This window comes from Corvus moneduloides, chromosome 12 (assembly GCF_009650955.1).
Source record: "Corvus moneduloides isolate bCorMon1 chromosome 12, bCorMon1.pri, whole genome shotgun sequence".
Taxonomy (NCBI): domain Eukaryota; kingdom Metazoa; phylum Chordata; class Aves; order Passeriformes; family Corvidae; genus Corvus; species Corvus moneduloides.
In genome coordinates, this window is record NC_045487.1 from 9,276,699 (window position 1) to 9,295,523 (window position 18,825).

At 38.9% G+C, this 18,825-nt stretch overlaps 1 protein-coding gene across 2 annotated transcripts; it reads right to left on the reverse strand.

The window, feature by feature from the left end:
• Positions 1 to 232: 232 nt before the first annotated feature.
• Positions 233 to 18,790, reverse strand: PLA2G15 (phospholipase A2 group XV). 2 transcript variants are annotated; one of them, XM_032121931.1, is made up of 6 exons: positions 18,563 to 18,790; positions 10,784 to 10,940; positions 9,474 to 9,592; positions 7,896 to 7,994; positions 7,261 to 7,485; positions 233 to 4,487 (listed from the first exon to the last, which is right to left on the reverse strand). In XM_032121931.1, the coding sequence occupies exons 1-6, from the start codon at positions 18,699 to 18,701 to the stop codon at positions 3,976 to 3,978; spliced, it is 1,251 nt and encodes a 416-aa protein (XP_031977822.1). In that variant the 5' UTR covers positions 18,702 to 18,790; the 3' UTR covers positions 233 to 3,975. The 2 variants fall into 2 exon arrangements, with proteins under 2 accessions (XP_031977822.1, XP_031977823.1); XM_032121932.1 differs by lacking the exon at positions 18,563 to 18,790 and adding an exon at positions 16,126 to 16,434.
• Between the last annotated feature and the right edge of the window lie 35 nt (positions 18,791 to 18,825).

Sequence of the window (18,825 nt, forward strand, 5' to 3'; positions counted from 1 at the left end):
ATGCAAGCAAAAAGAAATTGAGTAGTCCCAGTCCCACACCTCCATAAATTCAAGAACAATTAACAGTGAACTGTAAATGGACCACAAGACAGCCGGTGTATTTGGAAGATTAACCCAGAAGTAATAACTGTGAGAGACACCAAGCATCTTTAGGGAAGAGCAACAGTACCCAGCTTTCATCTCCTCTGAGAACTGAAACAGCACATCATTCATTATTCACAACAGAAGACAATCTGTATTAGATCAACTTTATTATATTATCAAATTTGACAATAAAATATTCAAAATCTATTGAACACATTCATACACAAGAACATATAAAATGCCAGGTCTCAGAATATGTTCTGTACAAAATACTGGTTAGTGTACAGCAGCAAAGTCATTGCCAAACATTCCCTGAATTTAAGAGGGCCTTGAACACACTGTGCTCCAAGAACTACCTTAATACCAAACATTCCTTCCTTTGGTCTGCAAATCCTTTGCAATTATTGCTAGTTATTGAAGTTTTCTGTTTTTATACAGAATCACATAGTGACTCTGAACCTCTTCAGCAGTACTACAATGACAGCTGAAAGCTTCTTCAGCATTTTCTATACATGTTGTCAAAAATAAGAAACACATTTGGTCCTCAAGACTAGTTTTGGTTTCTGAAAATACGATGGAAGAACAAAAAACTACGTAAAAATTATAGAAAGAGACACATAATTAATGCTTTAGGTATAATGAAGATACATTAGTGAATTCAAACATTTCCAATGTGCAGCGTGGCAAAGCACCTGAGTTAATCCTCTTATCAAAGTGCCACATTCTCCTTAAATATTTCTTTTTCAGACCTCTCTCCCCACATGAATCTAGAAAGCTCAATGCACGTGGCTGCAGCAGGTCTGTAACAGCAATGCTCAGTACTGTCCTTGCAGAGGATGGTGCTGCAGAGAGCAGCCACTCCTCACATGCAGAGTGCAGTGGTTCCACTTCAGCAACTGAATAACGCACTCACTTTTCAACGAGAACTACATCCTAATATGCAAGAAACTGCAAATGAAAGGGCTGATGATCACTTGGCAGGGAAAAAAAACCCCAAAACAACAAAACCACACTTTCTGGACATAAAACTATAGCCTGCAGATCCACCACATCCAATCAAAGAACCCCAGAAGCACTGTGCTTGCTCTCACACAGTACTTAGGACTCAGGTACACACATTTCCTTACAACAAGGCTTTATAGTGACAAACAACATGAACAAATAAAAGCCTTGAAAAACCTTCAGTTTCATCTTACCACACTAATTAACACAAGTTTAAGGAGGCACTCTAGGGCTTGCCCACTAATGGAAAACTGGTTTAGAAATCTTTAGGTTAAAAGATACAGCCAACTAATCTCAGAAACACAGTACTTGGTTGCCAAAACTGGAAAAAAATAAAAGAGTTGTGCTTTTTCTCTTTTTTTGGGTCACAAAAAGTGTATTTTGGAAGTACTAAAAGAAAAAAAAAGAGGAAGAAAGACAAGCATTTTTTGAATAATGTATTTTGGAACTTCAAATCACAAAACCCCCTGAAGCTAAATTCTTGCTATGAGACTGAAAATGCTACTGACCAATGGGTAAGGATCCAAACGAAGCTTAGAAACATTCTCCAGATCAGGTCAAGAATTGTTTTCTCATTTTTCAGCCCTTGATGTCTACATTGGTATCCTGAATACAGCCTCCAGCTCCACTCAATCCAGTGCTTATTAACATGCATTCTCCTTCAGCAAGAAATACAGATTGTGATTAGCTGTTTTCTGTAATTTATTCAAACAGCAATTTATTCAAAAATTGAGTCAGACCAAGGAAGAGCTTTATCATCTTTGAGCAGTCTTGGAACACAAGCCTGAAGCTTATCCAGCTGACAAGCCCTGCATAAAATAGATCACGTGGCTAAAGAGGAAATTTTTGGTTGGTTTTTTTCCACCCCCCCCTCCTTCTTGTTGTAGGGTTTTTTATTTTGGGGGGGATTGGCTGTTTAGGTTGGTTGGTTGTGGGTTTGTTGTGGTTTTCTTTTTTTTTTTTTTTTTCTCCATTTCAACAGTTACACATAATAAAGGCTGTGGGCAACTCAGTACTTACTCTGGAAAAGTCTAGGCAATATTGCTGCTGAACTGTAGGCTCCTGGGCAAGTGAGGACAAGATTAATGATCCATTTTAAAAATCAGGAAAATGTCTACGCTCCCTCAACATAAGTACTAGGAAAAAATGCAGAGGGAGAAATAAAGCTACCTAAGGAAGTTAAAACCTAGGAAGATACTTAGCTTGTTGATGACCCTAGCTCAAGCTGGTTTGAACTAACAAGAGATTTCTGAATTAAAACTTAAAGCCTTAAAACTACCTCCTGGTTCCATTCTACAATAGCAAGAGTTCAAGCTCATCAGTTCAACACATGTTACTGATATGTCCAATGGCAGAAAACATTTTAGGCATGCTACCAAAATAGTTAAAATTTTACCCTTTAGACAAATTCAGTTTCTTAAGTAATGAATCCTTAATATTTTGATGAGTTTCCAAAACTCTTAAAACATTTTTCTTGGAGAACCTAGCATTTTGAAAGCATTCAAAACTGTGTTTTCAGAAAACTAAGTGCAGTCTAACCGGGTGACTGGTTTTAAAGGAAGCAAGTGAGAATTTTTGAGTAGAACTATATCTACAACAGGACTTCTGTAATCACGGTGGTAAATATGATGGCCTTTAGGCCACCACTTCTGTGGAGGTCAGAGTTGAAATTATTCTATTTTAACATTGAGTAAAACAATACTGCAGGAAATTACAGAATTGTATGTTCAGCAATTTATAGCAACATTTACGGAACCACTTATCCCAACTTCTTGAAACAGCAAAAATGAAACTTGTAATCTATGGGCAATTACTTTTAGTCTTAAAACATTTATTTTCAGTGGAGCAATGTTGATCTAATCACTGCTTAGGTAACAGGATCAGAGCCAAAGTATTTGACTAAGAACAAGGTTTACACTCCATATAACATTATGCTGGCTTCCATTCCCCACCCCATTTCAGAAGTTTACTTTTTTTTTTAAAATACTGCCCACCATCCATTATCATTTCCACTACAGAAGGTTGTTTTTCACCCAGAAATGCAATTCCACACTATATAGATTGTTTGACAGTATTCAATTACCTCTGATTTATGTGCTACTCCACACTGCTACAGTTATTACAAGCACCAACCACAGTTTAGCTTCATTCCCTCACTGATAAATAAAGCACAGGCTGAGATTTCCTCAGACTCCAGACTGTGCGCAATCAGGGATTCTAGAAGTTGATGAGCAAACAATTTCTTCATTCTAAAATAACCCAGTAGGGTACCTAATAAAGAAGCTTCAAGTAATTCACACATCTAGCTTTTCTTCTCCCAGGCTGTAATAAAAAAAAGTCTGGATTACAACAATGGTAGCACAGTTCCAGGCAGACCTCCTCTGTATCTTACCTAGTAGATACGCACATTTACAAACGAATCCACTGGGAACTGTGGATCAGAATACGCAAGACCCTTTAAAAAGCTTACTGTGTTTCCCAAATTGTTAATACCATTCCCTTGGCCATCCAAAATTGCCATCCTTCCTAGCCTTCCCACTCCAAACCTGCAAAGACCACACAAAGGAGCTCTGGGATCTATGACTCCATGTGGTATGTGCAAGGGGCTGCACAATCTCCGAAGGAAAGTCTGTGTGACCATTGGACACAACACCAGAGGCACCAAAACGCGTATTTGACGAAATTTGCAGAATGTGAAAATACCATGAAGCATCATAAACACAAATCAGAGACAAACGATCATTTAGGACACCAAGCAACTTGAACGCAACCTTTTAAAAAAGCAAAATAAATAATTCAAATATCTAAATATCAAGGGATTAAAAGGCATTTCCCCATATTTAAGGGAAGGCATCACAGTTGAGGAAAATGACTGTCAACACAAGGTTATCACAAATCAAAGAGCAGCTTTTTCACATAGGAGATAGTAGTATCATTGGACAGCATTTCAATATGCTCATTTCCTGAAAGCTCAAACATCACCACTTGCTGTTTTTGCTTGTCCACCCACTTTTTACATTGCAAGGCACTCTGTAAGTTCACTGTACCATCCCCATCACTGTAGAAAATCTTGGGTTCTTTGTCAGGAAAGCTTTCATAATGGAAAGAATCGGGGGTTTCCACACCAGTGCCATACAGGCAATGGATGCGCACCCCGGGCGGTGTCATCTGGTACACCAGGTGCTCCGTGTCCTGCCTCATGAGCCATCCATCCTCAAAGTTAATGTCCCTGTAGAACTTCCAGTAATCCCTCAGAGTGTAGTTAGATGTGGGTGTGCTTACAAAGACCTTGTCTGGGGGCCACGTGTAGTTGTAGGGGAGCATCCAATTCGTGGAAACTGCTGATCTCTGCTGGTCTCTGATCTTGAGTGAACTGATTACAGGGATTCTGTTGTTGTCACCTTAGGAAAAAAAAGTGGAATTTCATTATCCATAAAGCAAAGCATCAATCTTCAGCAGCAGCAATTACCAGCACTCATGGTGATGACATGAATAATAAGTTTGTTCCCCTGGCTTACAGACAATTTGAAAAGTTTTTCCTCATTTATGATCGTCTTGTTAATTAACTTCTGTAAACTGAGTTTTAATAACTTCCAAAATTTAAATATGAGTTGATGAATGACTGTAAAAAATGACTTAAACTAACACATGACTAAATGATAACTTATATGCATCTTTCTGCATATTTCAACAATTGTTCTTGCATCTACACAAAATTAAAAGCTGCTTAATAAATGGCTGATATAGAGATTATTAAAAAAAAAAACAAACAAAAAACCAAAACCATGAGACAGACATGAGTTTATATTCCTTATTTGTTTTCATTATCACAGTGGCTGTCACACCTCAATTCTTTTGTCAGCTGAACTTTGAATTTTATTTTCTATTATTAGATCCAGGTGGTTACAGCATGTAGTGGTCCAGGCCAACTACACCATAAAAACTGAAATGCTGCAACCGAAACCACCATTCCTGAAAAATATACTCTGGTCCATTTCAGTTCCATGGGGTGGCACTATTGCTTCAGCAAAGAGACACAAAGTGCAGTATTGCCTTCTTCAGGAGGACTACATGGAGACATTGCTAGTCTGAAACAGACAAAGAAAACTCAAATGCACAGCGAGAATCACAAAGGTGATGGAAAATGGGTTTCATGACACTGTGTGGTTTAAGCATTTCACTGTGCACTCTCACCACTAAGCTACTGAATACTGCTTGGCAGTTTTCAGCAAAGAAAGCCCCAGTTCTGAACTGAACAATGAAAGGAATGTGTACATTTATTTCCAGTAGAATAATCAAACACAGAACCTGACTATTCCAGCCTTCTCTCACAGAACTGCTACAAAGTGCTTTTATTTTTTTCACAACTGAAGAAGTACTGGATGGCCAACAAGATGTGTAAGTCTGACGTTGTGCAGACACAACACTCATAACATCAGGTCTAAGGAAGACACTGCTAACATTTCAACCTTTCAAAACCAGAAACAAACCACTGTGAGCTTTGTGTCTTTGCCCCCTGTAGTGGGATTCAGCAAAGCACATGTATAAGTAGCTGAAAGTATCACAAAAATCTCCAGAAAACAATTCCATCCGTGTACTGTTTACCACTTTGATAACAACTGTGGATTTGACATGAAGTTTCTAGGCATTACACTTTATAAACAGGAATGGGAACAGAAAGAATGCATTCATAGAGTGCCTTGTCTTTCCTGCTGAAATGCAGTATATTTTTTTTAAGCAATAATTCTTCTGCATACTAACCCTGATAACTTTAGGAACTCTTAAATAGACTAATGCAATCCAAGTGCTGATGGTGCTGCTTTACTACAGATATTTGAGACAGAAACAGCCTAAAACTGTACATTCTGATATTATGTTTGCCCATTTAACTTTCCCACATGATTCTTAAATTTCTGCTTGAAAACATGAAAATTTAGTACAACAGATACACAGATTAAAATATTACTAACTACATTTTAGAAGAAATTTAGCTATTCATTATGCATTAGAAGAATCAGCCACTTTGCTTGAAATGCATTATAAAGTGTAGATGAGGTATGAAGCACAAAAGTTTAATCCAACAGAAATACAGGACTGTGGAATTTTATATAATCGTGAAATTTTATGGAGGTAATATTAACATTGTTCACTTCTTGCCATTTCTGTAGCATGCAAATGTGTCAGACAAAGCCTGTGGAAAAGGGAAATCAATTTTTACAGTGCCATTTCAACAGCTTTAACAACGTGTAAATTGGATGTTTGTATTGAGTCAAGTTTTCTAATTAGTAATGGAGTAGTGCACAACTGTTCAGAATCAAGTGCCTTTGCTAAGCAAAGTATTCTTTGCTCTGTCCATGCATGGCTGGCTCTTGTTGTGTGTTTTGCATTTTGCATCTAAAACAGTAAGTCCAATTTTTGATGTCAGCTTTGATTAGGAAGAAGATAGTGGCTATTCAAAGCTAACAAGTCAGAAACATCATGAACTAAATGTCAAAGCACATGATATAATTATGATATCACATGATGGGGTAAGTGAACATTTTCCATCAGTCATTTTAAGCTACTTAGTGAAATACATTCTGCTGCTTTATTCAATTTTTTGGTTTTTTGATCTGTGGCATATCCTGTGTGATAAACCCAAGACCTCAAAGACTCACTTTCCTAATCTGTAGAGTTCTAACTTTCACCTGAGATTTACACTGTGGACACCGGTTCCCCACCCTGTCTAACATTAATTTCCTTTAATGTTAACCTCAAGCAGCTGTGTGATCTTTAATCAAAGGAAACTGCTGAATGCTCTGGAGTCCTTGGTAGCTTTGCAATACTGAACAGAGAGCAATCAGGTTGGTGGCAGAAGGGACAGAAATAGAAGGCATCAGGCCAAACAGCAAATGACACAACAATCTGCTCAAAAGAGGCCACGAGAGGTCAAGAAGGGAGAAAGCTCCTGGTTACAGGATGTGAGAAAACTCAGTCCACCTCCACAAATATGAAAAATAACAGTTGGGTTGCAAGGCTTGAAACATCAAGTTGTCATCACTTACAAAAAAGTATTTTTACCTTCATGGTACCTTAAACTCTCATCCTGCAGTTTTACAGTCTTCCGAAAGTCAACAGTCTCATTAGCATTGTGCACTACACACAAAATGCACTGTAAAGCCTCAAATTACCTACCTGAAGCCAGCACACGGAGAGTTTTAGCCACTCCTCCCCATGGAGCTCCTAATGACACATAATCCTTGATGTACTTGTCTTTCCAATCCTGGGGCTGTCGGTTGAGGAAGTAGAGGGTGTACATGTTACCCATACTGTGGGCAATTAGGACAACAGGGCTTCCATATCGCTCATACAGTAACTCTATCATCTTGCGAAGTGCCACAAAATAGTCTTCATTCTCATCTAAAACAAACAGATTACACAGTGATAATTATTAATTGTGAATGCTAAGCTTTAAAAAAAAATAAGCTTTTAAATAATTGTGTTGAACTGTCTGTGGCATTAATAATTCAGAACTTAGAAATTCTAATATTAAATGGGAGGGTGGGGGTTTTGTGTGCATGTGCTTTGGTGAAATGGGCTTTTTCTGTTGTTTTGTTCTGGTTTTAAGCAAGTTTTAAGTGGCAAGTTGTTTAAAGAAGAAAAAAACCCCACAACACTGAGCTTGCATCTACATCTTGGAGTACCCAGGCCCCAAGAACTAATCAAAATCAAGTTTTTAGGTATAATTGTACAGGGCGGGAGAAGAAATTCAATACATTATTTGCTGGCTAGGAGAGTCAAAAATTTTTAAGTAACAGTATATTATTTACTTGGTGCCTTTCTCCAGTCATAAGGTGCTCCTCTTACATCTTCGTCACGTTTGTAGCCCCAATCTACTAAACTCTGCACCAACATATAAAAGTAACTTCCTGTAAACATCAGATAAGAGAGAAACAGAACAGTAACAAGGTTAGTGTGAGAAAAAGCTGCCAGACACTACTGCAAAACAAAGCTCCAGAGGCATTATCTCCGACAGCACATAGATAGACATTAAACCTGCAGTTTGCCTTTAACAATCGGAAAGCTGCATGCATATTAAACAAAATGAGTTATGCTCACTATCCCCCAAAACAGAGAACATCACTTTTAAAACTTCTTACTAGTTGTCTGATCTCTCAAACATTTTGGCAGCAAAATGTAGTATACACAAAGTGGATAAATTTTACTCATCAGAGAGAAGTCTACCCTTGAACTGCAACATAATAATTTCTGAGGGGTTTTCGGCAGTCATAGCTTTTGTTGTTTGCAAATTAATGTCAGGTAGGGTATAAAGGTTGGCCTGGACTTCACTAACACTTATTCTTGGAAACAAATGCTTATTGCGCACCCCAGGGCAGAACTTTGGAAACTACCCCAAAACTGCTTTTCTATCTCGGGGGTAGTGGATTAAGACTTAAGTAACTGAACATAAAGCTTTAATAGCAAAGAAAGGAAACAGTTGCAGACCACATATTAAAAGATGTTACATATTACAAGGTTTGACACGTAGGATTTAAGTATTACCTCGACATCATGCCTCCAGTAACAGCATCAGAACAGTCTACTGAACATCAGAGTCATATTTAAGTTTTGAGCAGAACCTCACTCGTTAGTCTTGAATGTTTATCATATAGTCCCTCAAGCAGAGAATTTAATCATAAACCTGTTGTAGTTGTAAGAGTGATCTAGTGCAGATCATTAAGCACGTCACTGCCCTTAAAGAACAGATCCATGTTATGAATGAAGCACGTGAAGCTGAGTGCATTACTGACTCTTCAACTCCTCCAGTCTTCAGCCACAGCTAACAACAACTCACAAAAGCTTATCAAACTCAGTGGTTTCTGAAACATGACTTCTACAAAAGCACTATACAAAAAACCCTGCAGATACATTAATGCAGAAATCTTTTGCAGCACAAATGCAATTATATAATTATTCTGACATCAACAAAATACAAGGAGCTATAGATTGTGGTACCATAACTCCCAATCCCAATAACCCATACCTAAGGCCAAAGAACATCTCACTCAGAACCAAGCTGAAGTGCTTTTATTTCAGTTTTGCTTGTCAAGCTTCAGTCACAGAATTTTCTACTCAACCCATCTCATTTTCAGAAAGCATCTGTCCTCACCATGCCTACTCAGATTTCATCCAGCAAACTCAGATTTGACACAACACTAAATAACATGGAATCTTCTTGTCTCAATCTGTCAGGCCAAACGAATCAATACAATGTAATGAAAACTCTTAAAAGCAAAGTGAGCTCATGGAACTGTAATTTGAAAACACATTTCAGTAGCTTGCTGCATAAAGACAAGCTAGAAAAACCCCCAAAGTGACAAAGCACTCCCAACACAGCTTGTACATACCAACGCTCCTTTTACTTGGGTCAAGAAATTCCAAGGAGAACGTCTGCCCAAATCCTGGTACTCTGATATCCACTCCATCTGGTGGTTCTGTAACCTTACTTGTTCGATTATATACCAGCCTGGGGAGGAGGGGAAGAAAAACAATGAAAAAAACCATGAAACATGTTATATTGCCACATGACAACCCTCAACCACACTGGGTCTTACATTCTGAGTGCAGTACAAGAACTTTAAATACTATTACTCAGAAGGAGGAAAAAAACCTAACCCAAGCAGAGATGACCAGAGTACTCTCATGGCTAAGAGGTTATACAGTGCAAACAATTACTTTAATGCTTTACGTGCAGAATCTAAGACTTTTCAACTCTGTAAAACTGAGTATAGGAACTATGGCTGAGCTTCATCTTTAAAAGATAAGCTACTTTATATAGTTCTGTACCATTTGACTTTGCATCAAGCCACAAAATGGAAAAAACTTATAAAGAGCATAAGAATGTGGCAATAGGACATAAAATACCTATAAAATCAGACATCAAAAATATTATCCTACCTAAACATAATTAATTTCCATTTAACTAGAAACATCCATACCAGCATAAGGGAATATTTTTCTTTGTTAATAATGATTGGCACCTCAGGAAACATATTGAGGCATTGAGTGTTTTGTAAATACTTTTCAAATCAACTTAAGATGTGAAGACTCTGGAGCATTGAGTCAGGAGTTTATTTCTTTAGTCATCCCTATTATTATAGTTGGGGGTTGGTTTGTTTTTAATACCGTATCAATACAATTGCCATTCCTGAATGCAAGCTTTTACCCCTAGATGGAGTCTAAGAATCTAAACTGATGCACAAATCTTCTCTCAACAAAGATCTCTCTAATCCATAAGACATAGGGCAAGACAAAGCTGCTTTACAACAGCTCAGTACATTCATAAGTGAGCAATATGCCAATAAAATAAATAGTTTTTAATTGCACCAGCTAATTATTTCTTGTTTTCATATATTTATATTATTTTTACAGGAACATTAATAAAGCAGATTGAATTATGAAATAGTGTGAAAGCTTTAAATTAGGCAATTTTTAAAACCAAAATATTTCAGGTGGAACTTCTGTGCGTCAGCTTCTCCCCATTTCCTCTTGTCCTATTGCTTGGCAGCACCAAGAAGAGCCTGACTCCAAAACCAGCAGAAATTCCAAGTAACTTCTCTCACTGGTCTTGAATCAGAAAAGGAATTTAAAGGCAGCCATTCTGCATGCCAGCCTAAGGAAAGGACGTAACTGCAAAGAGCAGCATTTCTGATCTTACCTGATATTATCAATCCAGCAGTCAATGATGACAGGCAGAAGCAATTCTAGATTCAGCCAGAGTGTAAAATAACTGTCTGTCTTCTTAGAGCAGAGATAGTGAACCACTGATGGCTTATCTAACTTTGCTTCCAACTGATTACCTAAGTCCCCTGGAACTGAAAAATATAAAAAGGAGAGAGAGAGATAAAAATGAGACAGTTAATTAAAGTATATAACATTTTATATTGCAGTATACACAGCTAAATACTGTTTTGTAACTAAAATAAATAATTTTAATATTTAAAAATATTTAAATACTACATAAGAAGGTATTACCTATACATTTTCCACTGAAAATATGTATTTTCAAAAATCATTAGCTGAGAAACCAACATGTAGAATGACTGGATCAACAGCTCATAACTTCAAAGAGCAGACTATATGGGACCACATCATATAAGGCCATGGGTACAAAGAAAAAGATTGTCTTGGACATCACCAAAATTATCTGTGTTTTAAATTACAAACTGAATCTTTCTGAAAGAACTTTTTTTTCAGAGCATCACAACTGTACATGCAAGTCTTTCTTTTTAAACAGCTGCCTGCAAACTATCAATTTAACATTAAAAATGAAAAAAAGCAAAAGATCCATTTATATTATTTATCTGCCCTTTATCACACAAGGCCACACTTCTGCAACACAAGACATAGTTGGCTAACAATGTAAAAATGCAGTTTCATATCTTACATTCACAGCTTTGGCTACAACAGTATCACTTTTTTTTCCTTTGGATACCTTACATCAGTACTACTTGAAGGGTCTCGGGTATTTGCACCTCCTTAAGGTACATACTAAATGCCAGTATCCCTTTGATTAAGGTTTATTCTTTGTTATTTTTTAAACCCTAGATGGAAACAGGAATATTTTTCCAAATTAGAATTAGTCTTAACCAAACACTCTTACAATTTTCAGCATCAAGTTTTCAGAGAAACTTCTTACATCCTGTTATGTTTAGTCATTTCTTCCTCAAGAACCAGAGAGGCAAAAACATTTCAGTAACTGAGAAGCTTTTCTGTATTAGAAAAACTTAGAAGTTACACACTTCTTAAGGGTTCCCTCCACTCCTTTCAGCTCCACAAAGCCCTCTTTTCAGTGTGTGCTGTACCCCGTATTACTCGTCAATGTTTAGTTCTGAAGTTTTTTAATGCAGATCTACCCATACATTTGTTCCCCCCATCCCCCAGCCAATTATTTAATCAAAACAGTTCAAGTTTGACAATACACTGATACTTAGCAATGCTTTTAAGGAAAGAGATAATATGTTTTAGTGGAATGCCTAATTTAACTGGAAAACCAGATGTGCTTTTAGAGAAAAATTTATTGCAGAACTGAAAAAGGCCAGAACTTCAGACAACCGCATTCTTACAACCTCCAACCACTGCAGGTTATGCCCCACCACAAGATATACCTCAGGATTTCTTTATTAACTGCCTCTACTTTCTCATTAGGTTTTACGGGGCTTTATTTTTGCAAACTTAAGTGAAACGTTAAAAGGCCCAGTAGCTGACCATGGTTTATTTTAGGTCATATTTCAAGGACTCTGATATACTGGAAAGCATAGTAAGGGAGATTACAGTATTGCATCACACCCTAGAAAGGGTTTACTGAAGTTCAGTCTTGTAACCCCACAAAATCCTACTTAGTTCTTGCTTAGAAAACTAAGGCAACAACTTGTTCCAGTCTTGTGCCTCTGCCATATCAGTGCTTTTAATTGGAAAAGGAACAGAACGTAATTCTATTTATATCAATCTTTCATGACTGGCCAGTTTCAGGAGCAGACCTGCCAAGGACAGAACAGGTTGATTTTGTCCTCAGTTTCAATGCAAAACAAAGAAGAGTGACATTTTGTTCTACCCTGGAATCTCACTTCCTTGGGTAAAAATAAAGTTCTTCCAGCAAAGATACCTTTCAAAGACTTAGGCAAACATCTGGGGTATTAAAGCTTGGAGAACTTGCTGAGGTTTCCAAACTGCACTCAACCATAAGCACTCCTGCTCAGAGTAGGAAAACTCACAACTGAAGAAGTTTAAGATTATAATCAAGATACATTTATCAATAAAAGCACTGAAAGCAGGAAACTGTACGAAGTCTCACTTGGACTTAATGAAATGATCTTAGATTAACTGCAAGTTTCATTTAGTTAAGATATTTTATCTTCAAGCTTCTGGAGGAGAGAGGCTGTGCTCCTGTGTCCAATTCAGGATACAAGATGAGAAACATGACATATTGATTTTTACTCGAGGGATGATAAGGAACAAGATGAAAAATGGCAATTTTTTCAATTCTAAACAAAAGATAAGGGACAAGCCCTACCTGTGCAAAGATACATACTGTAGTTAAAAAATAAATTCTCATGCACAAGTATGATGCTTGTTCGTTTGTAAAGCAGGGATTAACAAAAATGTTTTTGTCATGTTTACATTTCCATATTAACAATGAAACTGCTAATCACTATCATTCACACCTTAGAGGTTTTTTATTTTGTAAAGTATACTCTGCAAAATGAAAATGGTTCATGATGAACCTATAGGGAACAAAATACAAATTTCAGTTTTAGAGATTATTGAAAAAACATGCAAGATCTTCAGTCTTCAACCCATCCAGTTTAACAGTGTTAATGATTTACATTTCAGCTGGAGAATTACTTAGTGGTTTTTTATAAGTAACAAGTAAAAAAAAAAAAAAAAAAAATCACACTGAAGATTAATTCTGTAGGTTAAGGATGTAGCTTTCCAAATCTTCTATGGTTGAATTTGAAAGCAGTATGAAAAATGTCTTTCCCTTTGCTTTCAGGACATACAGAGAAAGTACCCATGGGCAGAGTAATCTATATACAATTTTTCTCCTCATCCTCTCATCTACCAGTATCTGTAGTTTTTAAACCTTTTTGCTGGAAACATTAAAGAGCGTTACTATTTTTTTAAAGCCTGCAAACTGACCCCAAGATAACTTGCTTGTGAAGCTCTGCAAAATACATCAGCACTAGTTAAGACCAGATGTCCAAGACGAGATCCTTAGCAGCACCCTGCTTCCCTAATTTGCAGCTGTGTAATTCCTCTATTAATTTCAGAACTGCAGCATTTGGAAAAATGAGATTTCTTATTCAGCAGGAAGAAGTGTTTCCATTAGATTTCATGTTCTATCAGTTCCAGCACATCCGCATTTTTCACAAAGATGCTAATCCCAACAGAACTCACTCTAACACATCGATGAGCCCAATTCACTTCCAATATTATAGTATCCTTAGCTGATTTTTGCGTCTCATCTTCCCTGACAAAACTAGTAGATCTCCCTCTGGGATGTGCTTTTGTATGATGAAACTTCAAGGAAAAGCACATTTAGAATATCATTAGGTTTAAGGGAGGTAACAGACTGTGAATTGCAGTAATTAGCTTTAGGATACATTCCTACTCCTGCCTATCACTGTCCTTAAGTCTTAATGACAGATTCACAGTTCCCACCAAGAGACAATAAGCAAATTGCACCCTGAAAGTGACTTGCCTTAAGACAGCTCAGATAACAAAGAAAAAAGATCATTCAACAAGTGTCCAAATATGAGGATCCTAAGGGAAAAAAAAAAGGTACCTATTTAATAATAGGGTGGGGAGCCAGGATATTTTTTATGTGGGGAAAAAGAAAAAAAAGAGGGCCAGCAGTTGGTACTTTTTTACTACTTTTATCTGAAATGCAAATGCCTTAGGGTATTTATCAACTATCTTAACTTTTTAACCAGGATTATTTCCTCAAATAACTGTCATCTTCATAGTTCTATAAATTAGTCTTCCTTCAAAATGAACCAACTTTCCTGGAAAATTAATTTTAAGCTCTGACCACAGTTCTCTAAGAAGAATGTCTTGAAGTAGCTCATAGACTCCATGGACTGCCACAGAAAAGGCCTGTGTTTAAAATTAGGAACAAGAAAGCAAACAACGTCTCACATGATACTTCCAGATACCTTGGATCACATGAGGCATAAACATTTAAATCACTCCTGACATCTAGCCAGATGACCATACAAACACACGCAGCTCAATTAGCAGTCAGCAGGAATTCACAGGCAAAGCTCTTTTGCATGTAAATCAATTATTAACAAACTTCATTTAGGTGTCTTTCTAGAAAACTTTAGCCAAGTACCTAACAAATTGTTTGCAGAAGGTATCAGAACATTGATATAGTAATTGTGTTTAGTCAGCTCTAAAAGGTAGAGTTCAGTGCATCTGACACTGATCTTATAAGGTTGGGTTATCAGCTCCAAAAACTTCTAAGACACAAGATAGTATGCAGTGATTGTCGATGGGCTATATGAGAGAATGAAGGAGGAAGAACAGCCACAAATCTATTTGCCACAAGCATTAAACACAAGCCTATTGAATATCACCAAACTGATAAGTGTAAAAAATTATAGTTCATCTAAATATAAAGCAAATATGCAAAAGCAATTGCACAGAATATACATTTTTAGTAGATATTGTCAGTAGAACTGAAACATTCAGTGGGTTATTTTCTGGTTTTATCATCTGACCCTGATCACATTTGTTGAGAGACTTCGCTTCAGCCTATAAGAAACAATCTGAGAGTTCCTCTTCAGTTGGTGCATTAAAAAATGAGAGTTTACCTGAGCTTAAAGGATATGTAAAGATTTTTCTGTATGATTATATCATCCTGGCTTAAATAGAAAACACTTTAAAAAAGGCATAAAAGCAAGTCAGCATCATAATTAGTCTCCTTTTCCCCCAAAACACTTGGGAAAGGAATCCAAGAAAATACCTTAATTTTAATGAGCATTGTGCCTGATATCAGGCCTTCAAGCAGGCTCTGCAAGTAAGGCTTTGACTTTCACCTGTTTCTTTTTCTTCTCTAGTATCACTATTATATGAATACACTTCAGTGCATTTTTATTTCAATCCCAGAGAAAACTGAGCAATTGCACTGCAGGATTTTGCTGTCAGTTACTACACAAGGCAGTTTGGTCCCTGGTGTTGCTCCCTTGGTATGAACAAACATGAGCTCCAAGCATACTAACTCCTGCTACTAAAGCACCTTGAGGATGCACAGACCAGGTTAAAAAAAAAAACCTAACCCGAAGGGTGTGGTGCCACTCTCCATGTTCTTTGTGCCAGCTCCTCCATTAAAGTAATTCAACTACAAAATTAATCACTTCTTCCTCACCAGGTTATTTCCTCATCCTTTAGCAAGACAAAGGACTCCAGAAAGTGGCCAACAAACAGGTACAAGGAAAGCTGGGTGAGCACTAATGAGCTGCTAGACTGGCACAGCTGCTCCACAGAACCACCTTTCACCTGAGCCAGCTGGGGGCTCTCCAAATCTGAGAGCTGTTGCCATCACAACTCCGGCCAAGAGTTGCAAGGTTGTATTCACGGAGCTCAGCTGTTTTCAGATGTGAGATTCCTCGAAGCAGCAGTTTTGTCAGTACCTGGGCAGCAGAACAGAAGTTACCCTTATATGAGCAATGCTCCATATTTTGCAAGACTCTGCTCTACTTCCCCCCTCTGTTACTTGGGTAAGCATAGATTGCAACTGCAGAGTGGGATCATTACACAAAAGGTTTGAGAGCAAGCTACACTGGGTCTTGTGACCATCACTGATCTAAAAGATTTCTGAAGTTATCATTATGTTGACAACATTCCTTTAAACAGCATTTCTTCTTTCTTTATTCCTTAAGATCAGGTGGCCAACTTGCCACAGAGAGTAAGACCAAACTTAACTCCCCTTTCTACTGAAGTGTGTTAACTTCCAAACAGATCAAGAGTGAGTGCTTTGATCATGAAACCCTGTTTAGTACAAGATAAAAATTTATTTTAAAACTGAACTTACATGAGGAATTAAGAGTCTAGATGCCAGTCTGATAAATCAGGAGGATCAACTCTGTATTCCCACCTGGTATGGGCTCCAAATTCACCTCAGGCTTGTATAGGCCTGTATAATGCAGCCTTGCACCTCTGAATCTCCTTTTCATTTGTGCATCCGGGTGATGCGGGTTTTTCCTCCCTTCCCCCAAACAACCTGTGTTAAGCCAGCACTTAGAATACTTCCCGAAATGATTCTCCTAAGCCCTTCCACCATCTTCATCACAGTAATTTAAAAAAAAAAAGCTTATCTCGACACATCACATATGCAAGAAGAGTGAGGACTGTGCAGCAAAAAATCCAGCAAATTTTAAAATGCAGAGACTGACTAGAACAGTAGGAGATGCAAGTTCTGCAGCCTTTGATGAAAATTCACTGTAACAGCAAGAAAGTCTGTTGCAAAGCACTCCGGACAAATGTGCTCAGCCACACGGTATTTACCGGAATGTCTCTTAAGAAAATGTAGGTCAGCCACAGTTCTTAAAACCATCCTTAGGGAACATATATATACTTACAGTAGATCTATCAGTAGTAAATCCACACTTCTACAAACAGTAACCCTTTCTCCCAATTGCTTTTAAATCTTTGATTCCTTCCCAGATAGAGTTCAATATTGGATCAGAAACTAAAACACCTCTGTCAACAAGAAGCTTGCACTGGAGCAAGCGCCAAGGCCTATTGCTAAACCCCAGCACTACAGAGTGGAACGATGGGATAAAATATTGTTTCTAGACTCCCCAGACAGAATTCAAAGAACTTTTCCTGTTTCAACTCCTGCCTCTTAGGACATCCTTTTGCGTTTTCTACATCCAAATCCACAGCCTGTCGGTCAGTTCCGTGGCCTTTTAAGAACTGTGGATTTGTACACACTGTTGTCTGAGATAACAAGAACAGTTTTAAAAATGCTGTGTTAAGAGTTTGCCCTTCTAAATCAGAAGTTTGTAAAAGTAGTAACAAAGTCACCATCAGAGCCTAAATCATTATCAAGAAACGGAGCTTGAACTGAACAACATGCCACTGATTATCCTTTTCCCATCTTAGTTTTTCATCCCCCATGACCATCAAGGTTAATCAATAATAAGAACATGCAGTATGCTGAATGTATTCACAGGACTGGCTACTGACATTACTGTCACCAAATGCACTTGCTGTCGTGGGATGCTTAAGAATTACATTTTCAGCAGACAAGTTATTGAAACATTTAAAATTTATTTATGTCTTCTTATCAATGAATACAAAAAGCAACTAACAAATATTATTTATTAACTACTATATGAATATTGTCTGCATATTCATTACAAACTATTTTGTGTTAACAGGTGAAACCACAGGCTAGTAACAAATACTCTTTTCCACGTTATATGATGAAATAAGCCTATTTTTAAAAAAATTTGTAATTCGACTGCTGGAGCACCCAATCACTCCTCTGTTCACATCTGATTCCAGCCTCTTTCAGGTAAGGCCCATATAGAGGAAAAACTTAAGCGATGCTCTGGTGCTAGCTAATGAGCTCGAAGCGTATTAAAGCGAGCCTTGTCTGTCCCCCGCCCGCTGCCAGGCCAGGGCAGCCAATGCTTTGGGCACGCTCGTGCCCCCCGGCCCGTACCCCGGCCTGGACCTTCCGCCGCCGGGCCGGGCCGAGCTGCCAGCGCCTGGGCAGCTGCGGAGCCGGCGCTCGGTGCGGGCTCTGCGCCCCCCGCAGCCCCACGAAGCCCGGGCACTGCCGGCGGCGGGCGGGGCGCGCTTCCCGCGGCCGTGCCGAGCCCGCAGCGCCCCGGGCCCCCCGCGCCGCCTCGCCGGGGGGGGGTACCGGGGCCGGCGGGCTCAGCCCGGCCCCGCAGCGCCCGCCCCGCCGCCCCCCGGCTCTTACCCAGCACCACGGGCGGCCCCGCGGGCCGGCGGCGCAGCGCGCTCCCGCCGCCGGGACACAGCAGCAGTAGCAGCAGGAGGCTGAGGAAGGAGCTCCGTCCGGAGCGCGGGAGGAGCCTGGCGCCAGCCGGCAGAAACATCGCCCCAGCGCATAACCCTGGAGCCAGGAGCCGCCACCGCTGCGCCGCGGCTGCCGCGGCCCGGCCGGAGTACGGCCCCGCCGCCCGGCACGGCCAGAAAAGGGCCCGCCCGCGCCGCCGGGCC

Excerpts from the sequence above, each read along its gene's own strand:
- PLA2G15 (XM_032121931.1), bottom strand. The coding sequence starts at position 18,701 with ATGTTTCTGCCGGCTGGCGCCAGGCTCCTCCCGCGCTCCGGACGGAGC. Across the intron at positions 9,593-10,783 it reads TGCTGGATTGATAATATCAG|GCTGGTATATAATCGAACAA; the intron begins GTAAGATCAGAA and ends CCTCCTCCCCAG. Across the intron at positions 7,995-9,473 it reads CCCAAGTAAAAGGAGCGTTG|GAAGTTACTTTTATATGTTG; the intron begins GTATGTACAAGC and ends TGATGTTTACAG.